Here is an 18,526-nt window from a genome sequence, read left to right as displayed (position 1 = left end):
CAAAGCAAGAGGTGAGAAAAGAGGTGAGATCTCACTTCGTCACCTAAACATTATTTTTGGGTCATTTACACTCATTACGATGAAGTCATGACAAATCATTTTCCATGTTGTTGTCAAAATGTCATGTTGTCACATTTTTTCAGAGAAGTTGAATGACCTGGGAGCACATGGTAACATGGTGTTATGATTTGAATTAATTATTGAATAACCTGAAAACCATTAACGATAAAATAACTGATAACAAAATTTTATTTTTATATAAATGAATACCCCGCAAGCTCAAAATTTACACGAATCATAACAAGGGAGGAAACGATAAAAATGCTGCGAGAACTTGCTAAAAATAACAAACCACTAAAACTGAGAAAATGTGGTTATGCAGTAATGATGGAAAGAGAGATGTTGTCAAAGAAAAATAAAAATTAATTTTGGATTGAGTTTAAAAATTCATCTTTATTAAATTCATCTCTTCCAATCAATTTATTTATTCTATTAAATTCTTTTATTTTTGCTTCACTTAGTTTAAGGATTGAACGATAAGTTTCTAATTTTTCGATTATTTCTTTATCGTTTTCAACCTCACCGCATTGTGGCTTCTTTTTGTAATAGCATATTTTTGATTTAATTCTGTTTAGTTTCTTTTTATATTCATCGTCTGGACTCTTGACTGCTTCGTTGTCACTCATTTCTTACGAAATAAAAAAAATTAAATATTATTTAAATATAATGGAGTAATAAAATAAATCGGAATTTCTATTAATTTATTGTCAACTTCAACTAATGCATTGCCGTTAATATATCTAACAAATTCAGCTATTGTGTCAAATCTTCGTCTTCTTTTTGTCATTGATTTATCAGTTTTTCCATAATCGAGATGAATCAAAACTTTATCCCCTTGTTTAAAATTCATGAGCCCCGAATTAATTTGTTCACGTTTAACATCATTCAACCTTTCCATTTGCTTTCTAATATATTCCCATTCTTTTGAAATATCATTTTTCATTTCCACCGGTTTCATGTTTATAGTTCTATGCCATGTATTATTATAATAATATACTAACTGTTGTATGATGGAGTCATGATTTCCATCCCAGTATATCTGACCGTTAACCCCTAACGCATCTCTAAGAGTTCTCATTACCGCATCAACTATTTTATTATGAAACGTATATGGAGAGGATGAAAAGTAAAAATTAATTTGTGGGAAATAATGAGTCATAGTTGCCTGAAATCCTTTATCACTATCACCCCTGATATTATCTACTCTTTCATGATCTAGTAAGTATTGAATAGCTCTTCTTGTTTCCTGTTCTGTTTTCCCTTTCACTGGAATGCAATATAAATATCTGGTGTTAATGTTAATGGCAAATAAATAAGTAACGTTTCCTTTTGAATATTCTAAATGATCGATTTCGTATGAATATGGATATGGTGCAAATGAAGGGCGACCAAATTTTTCCTTTAACGGTTGAATTTTCGGGTCAATTGGTTTATTTAATATCTTGAAACCCTTTTTAAAATCTTTTTGCTTCTTTAATGTTTGAAATGGATATAATAAAGTGAATGATGAAGGATTAACTGGAGGAGGTGGTTTTGGTATTGCAGGTACAGTCGTTGGAGGTTTTGGTGTTGCAGGTACAGTCGTTGGAGGTATTGGTGTTGCAAGTGGTTTAATTTTATCCGCTTTGATTTTGGATGATGAAGTTTTGGAATTCATTCCTTCCTTCATTAATTCTGGATGTATTCTATTCATTTGTTTTAAATATGCTGTATATAAAGGTTTGATATACTTTCCCGCTTCGAGTTTATGTTGAAGGATGAATTCCAAAAGTTGATCTTTATTTAAAAGTTGGGCTGAATGTGGTTTAACTAATGAATCATAAATTAAAGCTTGTGCATCATTTTTGGTCTGAAGGACCCGGGCGTTTTGTTTCTTTGTTTTTTGTGGCTCAGGATTATATAATTTATATAATTCATCAATATCTTCTTCTGTTAATACTTCATTTTTGAAATCTTTCAAATGTTTAAGTTGTGATTTAGTTTTTTCCTTTGTATATTCATTATTTTTAATTTTATCTTTAATTTTAGAAATTATTTCATCATGATATTTCAAAAATTCATTATCATAATATGAATAATAATAATCCATATCATCATCCGTTATATTTTCATTATTTTTGGAGATATGCTTTTAAATCATATAACTAAGAAAATTTTGATCACGTACTAAATCATCAATTAAATTTTCTAAATCTACGTTATCCATTTATATAAAAATAAAATAAATGTTTTAAGGGTGCCCACCTCTTTGATCAAGAATCAAAACCATCATTCAACGGTTCCTTTTGTCTCTTCTGTGGCATTTCATTAAATAAACGGCATACAACATCCATTTTCACAACATACAGCCTTAGTGTGTGCTCCTGTTAATGCAGTCTTACCGATTGTTAAGCGAGTCATTGACCCGTTTTTAAGTTGTAAATTAATATTCTGACCATCAAATATCACTTTATCATTTATTATATCCAAATAATTTTTAGGTGTTAATTGTTTATTTTGTCGTAAACTAACTCCTTTCATTTTTTGTGCAATCTTTTTAAAATCACTTCCATCAATTGAACCGTTGAATGATGTATAACACTTGGGGCATAAAGCAACCATGTTATCACCTTGTTTCTCAATTGCTAAACCCAATAACTTCTTCTCATGTGCTTTTTCTTCAGCTTTATTCTTTAATTTAGGTTTAAATTTCTCATCAAAACAAAAGAAATCAAAAGGTGCGAATTTGTAAATGTTTTTATCATAAAATTGTTTATCAGTAACAATTGCTTGAAATGCTTGAGTGTTAGGAAGATTTGGATCACCAGCGATTGCCCAATAAGATGAATCAGTATCACCTTCAATGAAATGAAAACGATTAACATTCATGCATTTATACATAAAATCATAAATGAAAACCAAATACCAGTATTTAGCATTATCTAAAGTGAAGAATGCCTCTTGTAAACATGTTCACATCTATAAAATCTATCTTTAAGCATCACTTGATACGTATCTTCACCTATTTCTCTTATGTTTTTAAACTTATTTGACATACATGCAACGCGTGCCTTCTGTGCATTCATTATTTTAGTCTTTGCGTAATTTTGTGTATTCATTGCATCGTAACCATATGATCCATTAAGTGAAATCTTGCAAAATAAACTTTTTCCTTTATTTCCTTCTAATTCAGCCTTTTGTCTTTCGTTCATAAATTTGTTCGCAAATTCATTAAAACAAGTGTTTTTAGTAAATGTTAAAATTGATTGAATGTCATCGATGATAAAATGAAATTTGTCTATTAGATACCAAAGATAATAAGAAGAAAATGGTTGATATTGGTTGTGTGTTGATGCTAACTGAGTTAATTTTCTCTGTTTCTGGTCAACCGGTAAATTGTTTGATTTCATGTAATTATACATAAAACTGCCAATTGTTTTTTCATCTGTGATAATATCTAAGTTTCTTATTATCGGTAAAAAGTTTATGTAATCATTAATGTATTTTTCATCAATGTGACCCTTTACTTCAGCCACGAATAAAGTATTTTTCTTTCTAATATTCCCAGTGCTTTTGCTTTCTTTGTTGCTGTATCACAAATGATAACACCATTCAATCTTCCCGGCATATACATTTTATGGTCAGTATATTGAATGAAATCATGAGGATTAGATGAAAATGATGAAGGATATAATGAATTAAAGTCAACTCCAACGAAATGAGTCATAATGTTGGTGGTGTCCTCATTTGATACAGTTTTAGTTTCTGGATTATATGAAAGTTTATTAATGTGTGTGATTCCTTTAAGATTTACTCTATGTTGAACATTTGATAAACCACCAGTAATTCCATTACGGAGAATGTGATAAGCTTCAACTGAATCTAAAGTCATTGGTAAATTATTTTTTAATGCATAATTTCTTAAATTGATTCTTAAACGTTGAACATCTTCATCTTTATTTGATTTTACGACATTGCAATAACAACACATTAACTGACAATTTTCTTTGGTATGTGGTTTTTCATTATCGATTCTATCCAATGTTGGTTTATTTACATATGTAAACGCTTTACCACACATTTTGCATTTAGATGAAAGGATTAAATCGTGATAGTATTGAAAATCATCCGTTGAAACATTATTTTTAGTATCTCTTTTCGCCTTTTCATCTTGTTTCTTATATGAATCAATTTTATATTTCCAATACTTTTTTGTTAATTCAAAACTTGATTCTATCTCTTCCTCAGGATATTTTTCATTAGGATTAAAGTCTTTATATGCTAAAGCGTAACGAATCATTGAAGCATTCGATGATAAAGAAAGATTATGAAGCATGTCAATTTTATAAACAAATGTTTCTTCGATAATTTTATCAATTGGGTCAATCATAATTTCAACGTCTTTATTGCAATAATGAATAAAATATTCTAATCTATTCTCAAAATTTTTAGCATCATTGAGATATATTTGATAATCACTATCTGATATAGTTTCTTGAGTTAATGCTGAATAAAATGAATCTTGAGTGAATGGTTCCACTTTATATAATTCTTCTTCGTAATTCTCCCATGTGATGAATTGATAAGGGAAAAAGGATTTAACACGTGATTATTGTTTCCGAAATCTTGAGTGAATTGGTCTAATGTCCCACCCGCTATATAATTTCTGATGTCAATAAATCTTAATTCATATGGAACGTTTGTTTTCTTTACAATGATTTGCTTAAATTGTGAAGATGAACCCAGCATTGATTTTATTTTCCATTTTGCAGTGTTTAAATCACGAAGAATTAAATTTAAATCAAACTTTCCCGAATTAAAACCTATGATATTCACTTTATTGAATTCCTCATCTAGAAGTTCTTTAAATGCTTCCTTCTGTTTTTCATTTAATGTTTGAGACAAAGTCCCCACCGTTTGGTCCGTTTGCGACTTCATTAATTCTTCATATTGTTCAATATTTGATTTAGCAACTAATGAACAGGTTGAAAATAAAAACTCAATCCAATCAGAAATAAAAGAATCACTTGATGTTAAGCAAAAATTCCTCGTATATGTTTTATCATTTAATTTAACCATTGATGATACCATGAATGGTTTTTAAGTAAGCGTTCAAAGTTGCACACTCAGAAAGTTGTAAATTCTTCTTTTAGTCTCTAATGTTTCGAAGTCAAAAGTAATATAATATCTTGTTGGTTTATAATATTCCTGCAAATTATGTGCTAATAGCCATGATATATCTTCTGTTTCGTGATATGTGGTGCATATGGTTGTTGTGTTGTTTGCAATTGAACGTCTGAATTAATCTTCCATTATTTTCTTTACATTTCTCACAATGTTTTAAAAATCTTCTTTGGTTTTCCTTTCTGGATCATCACGGATAGAATATTACTTCTTCTTTGCAAAGGGGCAAACTCTATATCCTGTGAGTGCTTCAACGTCTGTATTCTGTCAGCGTGAAGTTTTCCACATGGACTCTGTGTTAATAAAATATTTACTGTTTCAAATTCTGGATCTATCATTATTGATTCCACTAATGGAAAGTCTACCCTTGTTAATGTCTACGTCTTCTGGTTGAGGGTCACAATAATAAAATCAATATTAACGTTTAACATTCTTGCTAACTCTCTCACTTTCTGATGAATATGTCAAACCCTTCATATGCATCTATGTGCTTCATTTAAAATAACTTCTACGAGTTTTAGGATTAACAACCATCAGGAATGTTATAGAAGCGTTTAAATAACCTTCTACCTTCGGCTCTTATTTGATTATCATTCATTTTAGCTGTTCCATTTTTGTTCATTTATGTAAGAATAAAAAATTAAAAAATAAAGTTTATTTTTTAAAGCACATAAAAATGAATTAAGAACACAATAATTTTTATCATCTGCGACGTGACGAATACATTTTAATTTACTCAAGAATGTGTACCCTGATACATTAAATCTAATTCCTGTCTTATTTAATTTCACAACTTTGAAAAGGAATGTATGAATAGCTATAAAATGATGAGATGTTTTATGGGTTGCTTCCATTTTTCTGAAATAAATGAATAAATATAATGTTTATAAGTTTTCATATCTTTTATGTTCTTAATAACGAATGGTATAGACCTTTCCACTTCATCTTCCTTCGGTGCTGTTCTTTCATATGAAACATTATTGGTATCTTCAATAATGAAACCACAATCACACAAAATTTTATAGGTTCCAATGGTTTCTTTTGATATTTTATCTAATAAATCAAAAACTTTATCAACACCTGTGCATTTATTTAAATAATAATTTGTGTAAATATCATGGTCTTCTTTCTTAATCGTATTTGTTGCATATGTTACGTTTTTAAGAGCTTTTTTTGAATTTCTCAGAATCTAAAGGTGGTGAAAGTAATATACATGGATAATCTCCATCGTCAATAAACTGAAGCTTATGTTTATGAATAAATTTGTGCCTTCTTCTGAAAGTGTTTCGTCAATATCACCATCTAATAAATTTTTAGTAGATTCCAAAAAGTAATTTTTATATCTTTCTTCATGAGATTTCTGAACTGCTGATTCTGAAGCTGGGATATTCATTAAACCCTCTACTTCATTTTCATTATATTTTTCAACTTCTCTTAATTCCTTAATTTTTTCATCTATTTCATCTCTTATTTTTTCCAGTCTTTCAATTTCATCGTATTCATCATCTTTAATTCGTTCTTCATAATATTCAGGGAAAACATCAGGTTCTTTAGGTTTTTCTTTTTTAGATGTGGGATATAAGAAATTTATAACATCATCTTTATTCATTTTTCCATCATAATCAAACTCATTTAAAAACTCCGCGAATTTTTGACAATTTCTAAAATAATATTTATCAACCTCATAACCTGCCTCCTCTAATATATCCTTTATTTCCTCATTTGTGAATCCTAATTTTTTAACGTCGTTAGTCTTGACACTCATTTCATACAAAATAAAAATAAATTTTCATAAATGTAAGACATGAATTTTTAAAGTTTATTTTTTAAAAAAATTATTTTTTATTTCATTATGTATGGGCTGAGTGTAAATGTCTTAAAAAAAAAAAAAAAAAAAAAAAAAAAAAAAAAAAAGGTAGTGGGGCTTCCAGGCGCGTTGCGCCCTCTAGCCCCGAAGATGTTTAGTATAAATGAAGTTTTTATTCGGAGGGCTTCCAGGCGCGTTGCGCCCTCTAGCCCTGAAGATGTTTAGTATAAATGAAGTTCTTATATACGGGTCTTCCAGGAGCTTTTCACAAAATATATATGTTTTCATGTTTTGTCACTTTTCTGTCACTTTTCAGGTAAAAACATTTTTATTATTATATATAAATGAATTTTACAAAACCACCGTTACCGTTCTTTGGAAATAAGAGTAGATGTAAAGATATTATATTGAGAGAACTTAAGAAACTACCGAATGGTCTAACATTTGTAGATTTGTTCGGTGGAAGTTTCTATATATCCCATTTATGTCATATAATATTCCCAGACTCAAAGATTATATGCAATGACTTCGACAACTATATGGACCGTCTCAAACATATTCCAGACACAAACAATATATTGAAAGAGTTAAAAGAAAAGATACCTATAGGTAAGATGGAACGTATACCATTAGATAGGAAAAATATTGTGAGAGAGGTTTTGAAAAAAGCAGAATATATAGACTGGGATAGTATATCTGCTAGACTATTATATAGTGGTGCTATAAGAGTTCATGACATTGAAACACTTATGTCAAAAGTTTTATATCTTAACTATACAAATGTTTTCAAAGAGGACATAGAAAAATATATTGAGGGTATAGAGTTTGTGAGATGTTATTGGACAGAGTTGTATGAAAAATATAAAGACAAGGAAAATGTTTTCTTTATAGTGGACCCGCCGTTCTATAACACATGGGATTTTCAATACCAAGTAGACTGGACTTTGAGAGACTCTTTAGAAACTTTAGACGTTTTACATAACCATCCATGCTTTTACTTTACATCCGATAAAAGTGGTTTGGAAACCGTTATGAGATGGTTAGAGGACATACATGACTATGAGTTTATATATGACAAGATAGAATATGAGAGAGGTCCTATAAACCGGAGAAAGTGTCACAATAACGAAATTTTATTAGTAAGTAAATGTGGTTTGAAATAGGACTACTTGTTTTAGGTTTTTTCCATTGTGTCATTTATTTATTTGACGTGGCAGAAAAGTACAGAGAATATGAAGATGAACCAATGCCTGCAAATGTTCAGTATATGTACTCGTAAGAGATATTTTTATCTAATATTAAATGGACGCACAGAACTTAGCGAATGCACAGCAACCTGGACAACCAAACCCAGAGAATATTCCAAATGAAGTTAGAATACAAACTGCAATGGCAAACTATGGTCAAGTGCCAACAGATGTACAAATGCAAACTGCCATGTCAAATGACGCTGCGTAGGTTTGCCACCATGGTATGCAAATATGAGATGGAAAGAGTTTTATACAAACCCTGAAGTGGGATATAAACAACTTTATGCAGATGACGCGAACACAGGAGTTGACCCAGAATATGTTTTCTACCAGAGGAGAAACAGAATGTATGAGCTCCAGTTAAAGAATGCTATGGAACTCAACAGGAAACGTAAGAGACTAGGCGGACATTAGATTTTACATATATAAAATGGGTTTCTTCAGTAAGATAGGAAATACTTCTTTCGAAATGTTGGAAGAGGTATATGGAATGGAATAAAAACGTAGGAAGAGGAATTTGGAACGGAGTCAAAATATTGTAAAAGAGTAGGTCAGTTTGTTGGTATTAATACCTAAAGACCCTGAACCAGAAGAGCAAGCTCCTGTTATACAACAGCCTGAACCTTGCACCACAGTCTAGTTGGCAACCAAATCCAACACCTCAACGTATTAAAAAATTATATTTTTACCGTTCGATAGTAGTTGTATATGAAACTAAGTTCTAAGTAAAACGCATGGTATAATGGAATTATTCTTTTTCTTCCATCTGTAGTAAACCATACTTGGAAAGTCTGAAATACCTTCCACTTGGTGGTTCGTAATAACTTTGTAGGTTTTTTCGTAAAAGTCATTTGCCAAGCAATAAGAAAAGAGTTTTGGGCGCCAGAGAAATGAAGCATGAACAATAATAGCATCTTGGTCGAAAACATTTTCATATGTTCCATTAGGGTTTTCGACTTCATAAAAGTCTGGGTGTACTGGATATGCTGCAGGCTGATTTAACATCTCAGAAATCTATACCATGCCAAGTTGTTATATTTTGTAGAAATATAAACGTTTTCTCCAAGGTCTTCTATTTTATTGATTTTAAACAGTTGCATTTTTCCTGTCATAAATAATATCGAGATGGTACTCTCCTTCGTCAATGTTATACTGGTTTGCATATTCGATATAGATATCGTTTATTTTTTCTTGAAAAAGCTTGAAGAGTTGTTTCTAAGTTTACAAGCAAACTAACTTGTAAAGTTTTCCCTGTTCAAATTTCTCATACGTACGTTTTTCTTTGTTATAGTATCGAACTTCAAAACCGACCGTAAATGGAAACCATGTATGGCTTCTGAAATGAACTTCATTCTACGAAAGCCAATAGCTTTTGTGACAGATGGGTCTCTTAACCATCTCAATGGGTAGTCAAACGATAGCCTTCATGCTTTACGGTCTCTGTCTCAAACTTTGACGACATTAGTAAAAAGTTCATCTAATGGTTTAGTTGTAGCAACTCTTGAATTTTCTTTTTCTATTGAAAGCATATTTTATCTAGAATAAAAATGTCGAAAGATATTGCTTCCATGAGAGAAATACAACACAACCGACAACTCATTGTGCAAGCTCTAAATAAGAACACAACAAACTTTTCAAACTATTCTAAGATATCTGAGTCATTGAAAGAAGGAAACTTAAAACTGACATTAAACCCAATGACAGACGAGTTTCTGTTTCAAGACAGTAAGAACCATACTGTTTGTATAAATCCAACAAAAAGAACTTTAAACGAGAAACCTATAGATGAACTTCTTTTGAAAGCAGATATTGACAACAAAGCTGACAAAGAGTATGTCATTGAAAAAGTTCAAGAAGAACATGACAGAGCAGATGCAACATATGCAACAAAAGAGGATGTTGAAAAGAAAGCTGATAAAACATATGTTGACGATGAGTTAGCATATGTGGCTAGTGCGTTAGTGAAGAAGGCAGATAAGGAATATGTGGATGAAAAAGACAATGAAATTATAGAAAGGGTTGAATGGTATAATGAACGGACATCGAAGATTTTAAAAACGAAAGCCGATACAGGATGGGTTTCAGGATGTTTAGACCTTAAAGCTGACAAAGAAACTGTAGATATGTTGACACAAACGGTTTCAAGTCATACCAGAGGTTTAATGGAAGATGGACAACATTTGAAAGAGCTTGAGAAAGGTGTTACAGAGTTAAGGAATACAAAAGCAGACTCGACATGGATAGCTGGATATGTAGATGCAACAAAAGAGTATATTTTCGCATGGACAGAAGGAACATACCCACAAAAATATCATAGACATAGCATCTCTGACGTAAATGAACTTGAAGAAAAGTTATATACAAAAGCAGACAAAACAGAGCTTCAAACATTAAAGACTGAAATACTTCAAACAGTATATCCTATAGGTTCTATTTATACGTCAATTGAACTCTACCAAACCAGAAGTAGTACTTGGTTTTGGAACTTGGACTCAAATAGTCGACAGGTTTTTGTATTGTGCAAACTCTTCAAAGGAAACAGGTGGAAGTAAAACGATTTCAGGTGAAAACTTACCTGCACACAGTCATTACATAAATTTAACTACAGCTGAAGCAGGTTGGCATAAGCATAGATATTGGGATTGGACAGGAATGACAAAAGGTAAAAGGATATGATGTTAAAGACGACGTTAAGTTTGCTATAAATTGTTACTGGAGTAACACTGAGGGAGGAGGAAGCCATACACATCGCATTACAGGATATGCAGAAACAACGGGACAAAGTAAAGACTACATGCCACCTTACATGACAGTTTACGCATGGTATAGAAATGCTTAGTCGTCATTTTCAACTTCTTTAGCATATTCGTCAGGATTGTCTTATATTTGTTAGGAACTGTCTTTGAAAGTATACCACCTTGAACTTTGACAAGTTTGAAACGAGGTCTGACAATAGTAGTTTTATCTTCTGCTTGCAGTCTGTACATTTTGCCATGTTTGCCTAAAACTTCATAATATTCTCTTGTATACTTTCTTCTATTTTTACGAACACGAATGCGAGTACCTGTCGGGTTCCCATTGTTGTCATAGTCAATAGTATTTTCATATGGGTCGCGTTTAGGTATTTCTATTTTTACTTTGTCACCTTTCTTAAGTTTGAAGCCTGGCATTCTTTCTTGTTCATCCTTTTGACTAAACTATTAAATATATAGTCTTTCTCTAAGTCAGGGTTGTTTTTTTCTTTTCGGGGGAATGGTTTCCCAAACCTTTTTGTTTACGGCTATTGTAAATATTTAAAACTTGTCTCATCTTTGCCATGGAGAAGTGTCTATACTTGTCGTCATATGACATCTCACCTACCTCACCACCTTGTGGTTGATTTAAGTCTTTAAGATTTTTTACAACTGTCAATGACACCAAGAGCAGAATGGTTTTGGTCGACAATGAAATATTGGTTTACATTTTTTGAACGCAGATAGTTTTTAATATCGTCTGATTTGAAAGAACTTTCACAGTCAGATGTCAGTTTTGTTGGATGGTATTTGTTCAACAAATATTGTCAAAGCAGTTTTCACATCTAAAATATTTTTGGACCATAATGGTATGGCTTCACAGTATCTTGTGTTTTGACCAACAAATATTAGCCAGTATGGTGGTCCATCTTCTCTATACCTTGGAATGTTTTCCAAGATATCCATAAACCAAGCATTTGGTGTTGAACTAAAGATTTTTACCATGAGTGCTTTCTTTGTTGCTTTAGAAACATACGGGTCCTTGTTTGAATTCGTCATTTTTAACCCATAAGAAATGGGTTTATTTGGCGCATTAGCAGGAGTCGCATCTAGATTTTTACCCGCAGTGGAACAATAGCCAGAGGTGCATTTGGAATTGGAAGGAAGATTTTGAGTACATTAGGTATACTTAAAGAGAAAGCACAACCTATTATACAAATGTACAGAAAGGTTGGGAGGTAGCACGAGAATGCAGCAAATCTTATTCCAAATCCTGAAACAAGAGGAAAAGTTCAAGGATGGATGGACAATGTAGGAAGACAAGCAGGAAACTATTATAACAAAGCAAATGACTACTATAACCAAGCAGGACACTATATGGACCAAGGTGAAAATTCTTTAACAGAGGATATATACCAATGCACAACAGTGGGTAAAAACAACCAACCTCAACCGCCTCAAACGTGGGGAATGTAAATTTTTTTACTGAGATGAAATGAACAATACAGCATTGAGACAAATGGTTCAAGATGGATTTGTCGACTTCCAGCAGTTACAAGTGTTTGTCAAGTTCTTCCTATACCTCAGGAAGTTTTAGACCGACTTAAAAAACAACAACAACCAGTTGAAAACAAACCAAACTAAATTTTTTTTACTGAGATGAAATGACCGAAGAAGTTGAAACGGTAGATTTGACACCACAAACAAAAAGTTCAGAACCATTGTCAAAACTGTCAAAGAACTTACAGATGAAGAGAAAAATTCAATAATAGAAAGTGCCAGGTCTGGAAATACAAACCCTAACTATAAAGTCACTTTCATAGAAATGGAACGGCTAGTATCTCAAAAAGAAACAGACTCTCACAAAATAAAATATTGAAGTCTGAAGGAGCTTTCGAGAAAACAGATGGAAAAGTTTACTTCACTGACCAACAGTTCATTATAGAACACTCATTGACTTAGAGTCGAAATATTCTAAACTTTACAACAAACACAAAAAGTTGAAAGGAAAAAAAACAAATGGCATATGATATTTATGAAGATGTTGACGACACAACCATACCTGCAAGTGAGGTAAAGTCAGAGGAACCGAAAAGTGACGAAAAACCGATAGAAGAAGAAAAACCAAAAACTGAAGATAAACCAAAACCAAAGTTTAGTTTCCAAACTAAACCAAGTCAACCTTCATTAGCTGGTATGGGTTGGCGTCAAAGACTTATGGCAGCAGGCGGTTATGTAAAGTAAAGAAAAAACATTTTTTTATTTTTATAAAAAATGCCCCCGTATAGAATGGATAGAAGGTCTGCTAGAATAAAAGCAGAGTTAGAAAGATATGGTTGGAAAGTTTCAAAGAAGTTTAAATATAGGAAGGGAAGACCCATAAAAGTCTATGACAAACTGGCTGGTCTGACCTATGAAATGGACTTGGAAACAGCACGCACAAATTATCCAAACAGGTTAGAGAGGTTAGAAGAAGAACGTCTTATGGACATGCCTTTCGATGTTACTGAGCCACAGGTTGAAGGACACGACGGCTTTGCCAGATTCTACTGGAAACATGACGAACAATTGCATCCTTTGAGGAGGAAAAAAGGAAAAGGTGAAGACGCACATGCTCCCATGGAAAGAACAAGATATGCATATGAAAAGTATCGTGAGGTTAGAAGTAAAATTACATCTGGTCGAACCTTTACAGTAAATTTTGAAGAAGGAAAGAACAAAGAAGGCTTCATGGGTGTACTTGCTGCCATACAAGATGGAAATAAGAAAGGATACAATCTCAGATTGACCATAACAGATTTGGATGGTCACATTTACTATGCACATGGCAATGTCACAACAGCTGCAATGCTTCTTGACGCTTTCAAGACTACAAAGAGAGAACAAATGGTTGACTCCGACTCAGACATTTTGAATGCAATTGAAGGAATTGCAAGTGTCAAGTTCGAATGGTACCAACCTAACCCTCAAGCAGTCAGACAACATGCTGGATACTTCCCGTTCATAAATAAGTCTGACATTGACTTGACAAGGTATGGAATTTACAATTCAATTGAAACAATTGTCAATGAACCTTGCATTCTTACATGTCTCAGGAACTCTGGTCTTGTTACAGAAGAGAAGATGAAGTATCTTGAGTCATGTGTGAAGACAAGGTACATTCTCAGAGGTCAATTGGCAAAAATTGCACCGTTGGCAAATGTCAATATCCGAGTCAACATACCTACAGCTAAAGGTTCTTCACATGACGACTATGTTGTTGAGTTCAATTTACCATGGTTGAAGATTGTAATTGTCCACAACCACTTCATGTTGAACGAAAGTCTTACAAACCCATTGTTCGGAAAAGGCAAGTGCAACATTGTCAGAGCTGTAAACATTCTTTTCGAGAAAGGTTTGTTGGAACCAATTCCAGATGACAAGCTGACAGAAACTTTTGTACCAAAAGACGAAACAAACTTTTCACTGTTAGCAAGACCAAAAGTTGTTCCAGACAAAGTTCTAGTACAAAAGAAGTACACAATTCCACAAGGAGTTGGATTGTTCGGATACCAACCTGAACCAGAAGAACTTCCAATGAGGTTGCAAGAACTTCAAGATGCTATAAACAAACTTCCATTGAGACATCCAATTGACGTCAAATTGTATTGGAGAGCATCTGAGTTAGGTCAGAAGGTTTTATATGAAACAGGTTGCTTCGACGATGTTTATGAGATAACAGGAGAAGTTTCTCAGAAGATAAGAGACTCACTTGAATTTCCACAAACTGGACCAATTGGTTGCGACAAGTTCGACTCAGATGAAAAGATATACTATGTCGACCTTAACGCTGCGTACATGAGGTTCGTCCAATATATCCCGACTGGAATTCCAAACGAAGATGGAGAGTTCCCAGGAAGGAACTATACAGTTGGAAAAGTCATACAACAACTCTATGATATTAGGAAAGCTTCAAACCCCAAACTCGCAATGACACTGAAATTGCTTATGAATTCGACATGGGGATATTCCATTAAAAAACCTCAAGAGATGAAGAGTAAACATTATGAGAAGGTCGACAACTTTGTTGAAAGGTTTTCTCCTTTTGTTTTGAAGTACGAATTCACTCAAGGTCAAAGTGGCTTAGTAACCACATTAAAACCTATTGTCGAACATTGGTCTTACCCCTCAGTTCGCAAAGGCAGTCCTTGACAACTACAACAAATTCTTCTCCGAAGTCAAATCGAAAGTTGTGGTTTACTATGAGAACATTGACGCACTCATGACGAACGAAGAAGGGTACAACAAATCATTGAAATGGGCATGGTCGGTGAAAAGATGGGTCAATTCAAATTGGACAAAATTTTCACCGAAGTTCATGTCCTCTCCAAGCGTAAGTACTGGGGCATACTTGAAGACGGCACAGAAATAAAACATTGCATGAAATAAAAAATTTTTATTCGAATTTGAATTAAAATGTGGGAATTCTTGGGAACGGGAAAGGCTTATTTACTTGAGGAACAGGTAAAGGTGGTGGAGGTGGAGGTGGGGCAACCAGTCCATTTTATATTCCTTCCTAGCTAATTTCCGTTTAATTTCATGGTCGCCCTCGGAGTCTTTGAATCGGACAGGTCGAGTTACACCATTCTTGGTCTCAAAACTCATATATATACCTGTTTGTCTGTATTTTCATCGACTATGGCACGAGACACAAACATTGACCAAACGGACAAAAAAGTGTCATTTCGGATGGTCACGCAGCCAATCGCATTCGAGCACTTCGAAGAAGCCTTACGTTCCAAAGGGAGAGGGTGTCTGGTGCAAGGCAGAGGTCATGAAACTCTACGAGCAGTACATCCTCAAGCCTGGAGGACAAATCGTCCTTGGATTGGCAATTCTACCAACTCCTCTGGGACGACCTCCTACGCAACTGGGATAACGAAAGAGCCCAATTCAAAGGTAGGGAACTAATTTTGCAAATTACCCTTAATTTAACATACTTATCCAAATAAACACCTAAATTTACTTGGGGTTTCCCCCTAAAATAAAATTTTTTTACTCTTAGAACCACTCGAGGTTCTCCTTACGGTTGTTGAGCTTGTCACCGTCAATGTGTCTGACCTTCGTCTTCTTGCCTGGATTTGGAACCCATTGAATTGCGACAAGCTTGCCCATGGAGATTGAACCGCGATCCGAAGGTTAAGGTTCAAGTGTCCCAAGTTGTTGAGGACTGGGGTAAGAACCTTGCCGGTCTCCCTGTTGCGGATTTGGTATGGGTAGGGTTGGGAAATTTCGTAACCGTCATCGCAACAAGGGTTGCCCATGTAGCGGCTTCAGGAACTTCTTCGTGTTTCTCTTCTTCCTCTTCTTCCTCTTCTTCCTCTTCTTCCTCCTTCCTCTTCTTTGATAATACCTTCGGCAATTCTGTGTTCACGAAGTACGGGTGTTGCATGTTCTGTCCTTTCCGAGTACCTTCCAGATGGCGTCTATCTCTTCGAAGAAACGGTAGATGAGTCTGGCAAGGTCTCGGTTCTCTCTCGCGTAAATGTGCAAGGTTTCGTGAAATCGTTCAGGCATTTCTCATTGGAAAGCTTGGTTCGTGAGGACTTCGACTTTGAGATTGGTCATCTCTGTCATAAGACTACTTTGGAGAGTCTTAATGGTGTTTGTCAGATGAGCTTTCAATTGGGCAATTTGAATTTGAACTGGGCGCTTGTCTGGCAACCTTGAAAGGACATCTGCTATTGTGTTCGGCTTCGGTGCTTGTTCGGACATCGAAAAATGAAGTGGTTTGAGAATGGCGGTTTTACTTCAAAAAGCTTGTTATGACAGTTATGTCATACAACAAGTTTAAATAATATCTTGTCTTCTTCTGAACGTTTGTTGTCTCTTCCGATAAAAGTTTCGAACATGAGAACCAAAAAACGTTTTTTGAGATTGCGGAAGAGTCAGGCAAACGTTCATATTCCGGATATGTTGGGAGCAGTTCAAAACATCTGAGCTGACTTTCGGACAAAATTGGGACAATGTCAGAAAATTCATCTTTGGTCGGACTGCTTGAAGGTAAGTCCCTTACATGTAAGTAGCTCTGGTAAAGTCTTCTCATTTCTGCTAACTTTTGGAGTATAGCTTTCGTAGTTTAGAAGTTTTAATTTTAAAATGTCTTATTCCACTCTTGACATCTAAACGGTAACTATCCATGAGGTCAAGAGTAGCTTTGGTAGCTTTAAGTGGAGCTATCTGTTCCTTGACTCCTGCAATTTTGGTTGCAATTGTGATTTGAGCTCCTTCAAGTTCGCCGTCTATGTCGTTCTCAACGTCTTCAACACCATGGCTTGAAACTCTTCAATTCGGTCCATTGAGATTGGTGTGGGACGAATTTAACTTGCTTCATTCAAAAAATGAAAAAAAATGTTTTTACTCAAAACGTTAAGGTTGAACTGAACTGGTTGGATGTCGCCTTCACAGGTTATGTAGAACGGCTGACCCGAGAAGTGAAGGAGAGACTGAATTGCCAATTTCATATGGGGTAGGGGGTTCTCCTTGTTTGGTATTTTTTATCCAAGGACGTTTGTTTAGGAACTTAACAAGAGCTTCTCTTTTGGCGTCCTTTATGCCATCGTAGGCTGTCCCGTCTGGTATTTGAATTGGAATTCCAGTCGAAGTCTCGAGCTGAAGTGTAGACCTTCCAGAAATAGTGGTGAACTTGACCTTGGGCTTCATTACCCTGCGCAAGTACTTGCTTAAACAACTTCATTTATCTCTATAAGGTAAATTGCCTCGTCAAATCCTTCTGGTATTCCGAGTCCTTCCATCCGACAGGAAAATATTTTCCCGACAACTGGAAAAAATTTTCCCGACGACAGGAAGGACTCTTCCAGTTGTCCGTCCGTAAACCATTCAAATTTTCGAAAATTGAGAACTTTTGGTCGAACTTCAGAAAAAAGTTTTTCCTTCCGACAGGAAAGGTTTTCCTTCACAGGAAAGGTTTTTCCTTCCGACAGGAAAGGTTTTTCCTTCCGACGGTTAAGCCACAAACAGATGTCCGACGTACCACCAACCGAGCCCATTCCCAAACCAGAGGAACCTAAAGCACCAGCCCCTGCACCTCAGCAACCTCAGTTCAGCAAGTCCCTCCACCAAATTACTACCAATTTCCACCTCAAGGTTACTACCCACCACAAGGCTTCCCGAACTACCCTCCTCAGCCTATGCTTACTTCCCCAACCCTTGGATGTTCCAGCAAGCTCCACCAGCAATTCCAATTCCAATCTCAATCGAAGAGAGACCAAGAGTTCGAAGAAGGTCTGAACCGCTTCCGCAAAGATTATGCCACAGCCCCTATGGAAGACGACAGGCTTTCAGTCTCTTCCCTCAAATCGACCGATTCGACTCGTACCACAGATTCGGTTCGTGACCGTGAAGACTACCCTCAAGCAGTCTGAGAGACTCTTCATCCTACAATCATTTACAACTGGAGCTCTCAAGAACATGCGCAATTACGAAGGTCAGACACCAGCTGGAGACCGCAAAAC

At 34.6% G+C, this 18,526-nt stretch overlaps 3 protein-coding genes and 5 pseudogenes across 8 annotated transcripts, besides 2 other annotated features; 4 read left to right on the top strand and 4 right to left on the bottom strand.

Annotated features, from left to right (window-relative positions):
* Positions 1–7,078: part of a mobile genetic element that runs on past the window's edge.
* TVAGG3_0619150 (integrase core domain containing protein family) lies at positions 806–1,753 on the bottom strand (the record flags this gene model as incomplete). The annotated part of the gene is made up of 1 exon (XM_051240301.1): positions 806–1,753. A coding segment is annotated over one exon (948 nt), but the record flags the coding sequence as incomplete, so codon positions are not given.
* TVAGG3_0619140 lies at positions 3,369–4,339 on the bottom strand (annotated as a pseudogene). The gene has a single exon. A coding segment is annotated over exon 1 (971 nt).
* A 29-nt stretch (positions 7,079–7,107) lies between the features above and the next one.
* Positions 7,108–15,446: a mobile genetic element.
* On the top strand, positions 8,512–8,694 carry TVAGG3_0619120 (uncharacterized protein; the record flags this gene model as incomplete). The annotated part of the gene is made up of 1 exon (XM_051240300.1): positions 8,512–8,694. The coding sequence occupies one exon, from the start codon at positions 8,512–8,514 to the stop codon at positions 8,692–8,694; it is 183 nt and encodes a 60-aa protein (XP_051086887.1).
* Positions 9,828–11,119, top strand: TVAGG3_0619110 (annotated as a pseudogene). The gene has a single exon. A coding segment is annotated over exon 1 (1,292 nt).
* TVAGG3_0619100 (uncharacterized protein) lies at positions 13,287–14,111 on the top strand (the record flags this gene model as incomplete). The annotated part of the gene is made up of 1 exon (XM_051240299.1): positions 13,287–14,111. A coding segment is annotated over one exon (825 nt), but the record flags the coding sequence as incomplete, so codon positions are not given.
* On the top strand, positions 14,589–15,388 carry TVAGG3_0619090 (annotated as a pseudogene). The gene has a single exon. A coding segment is annotated over exon 1 (800 nt).
* Positions 15,447–16,052: 606 nt separating the features above from the next.
* Positions 16,053–16,443, bottom strand: TVAGG3_0619070 (annotated as a pseudogene). The gene has a single exon. A coding segment is annotated over exon 1 (391 nt).
* A 983-nt stretch (positions 16,444–17,426) lies between these two features.
* On the bottom strand, positions 17,427–17,806 carry TVAGG3_0619060 (annotated as a pseudogene). Its single transcript has one exon. A coding segment is annotated over exon 1 (380 nt).
* Between the last annotated feature and the right edge of the window lie 720 nt (positions 17,807–18,526).

Source organism: Trichomonas vaginalis, chromosome III (genome assembly GCF_026262505.1).
Source record: "Trichomonas vaginalis G3 chromosome III, whole genome shotgun sequence".
Taxonomy (NCBI): Eukaryota; Parabasalia; order Trichomonadida; family Trichomonadidae; genus Trichomonas; species Trichomonas vaginalis.
The sequence above is the reverse complement of the archived record's forward strand: the minus strand, read 5'-3'. Positions and strand labels throughout refer to the sequence as shown.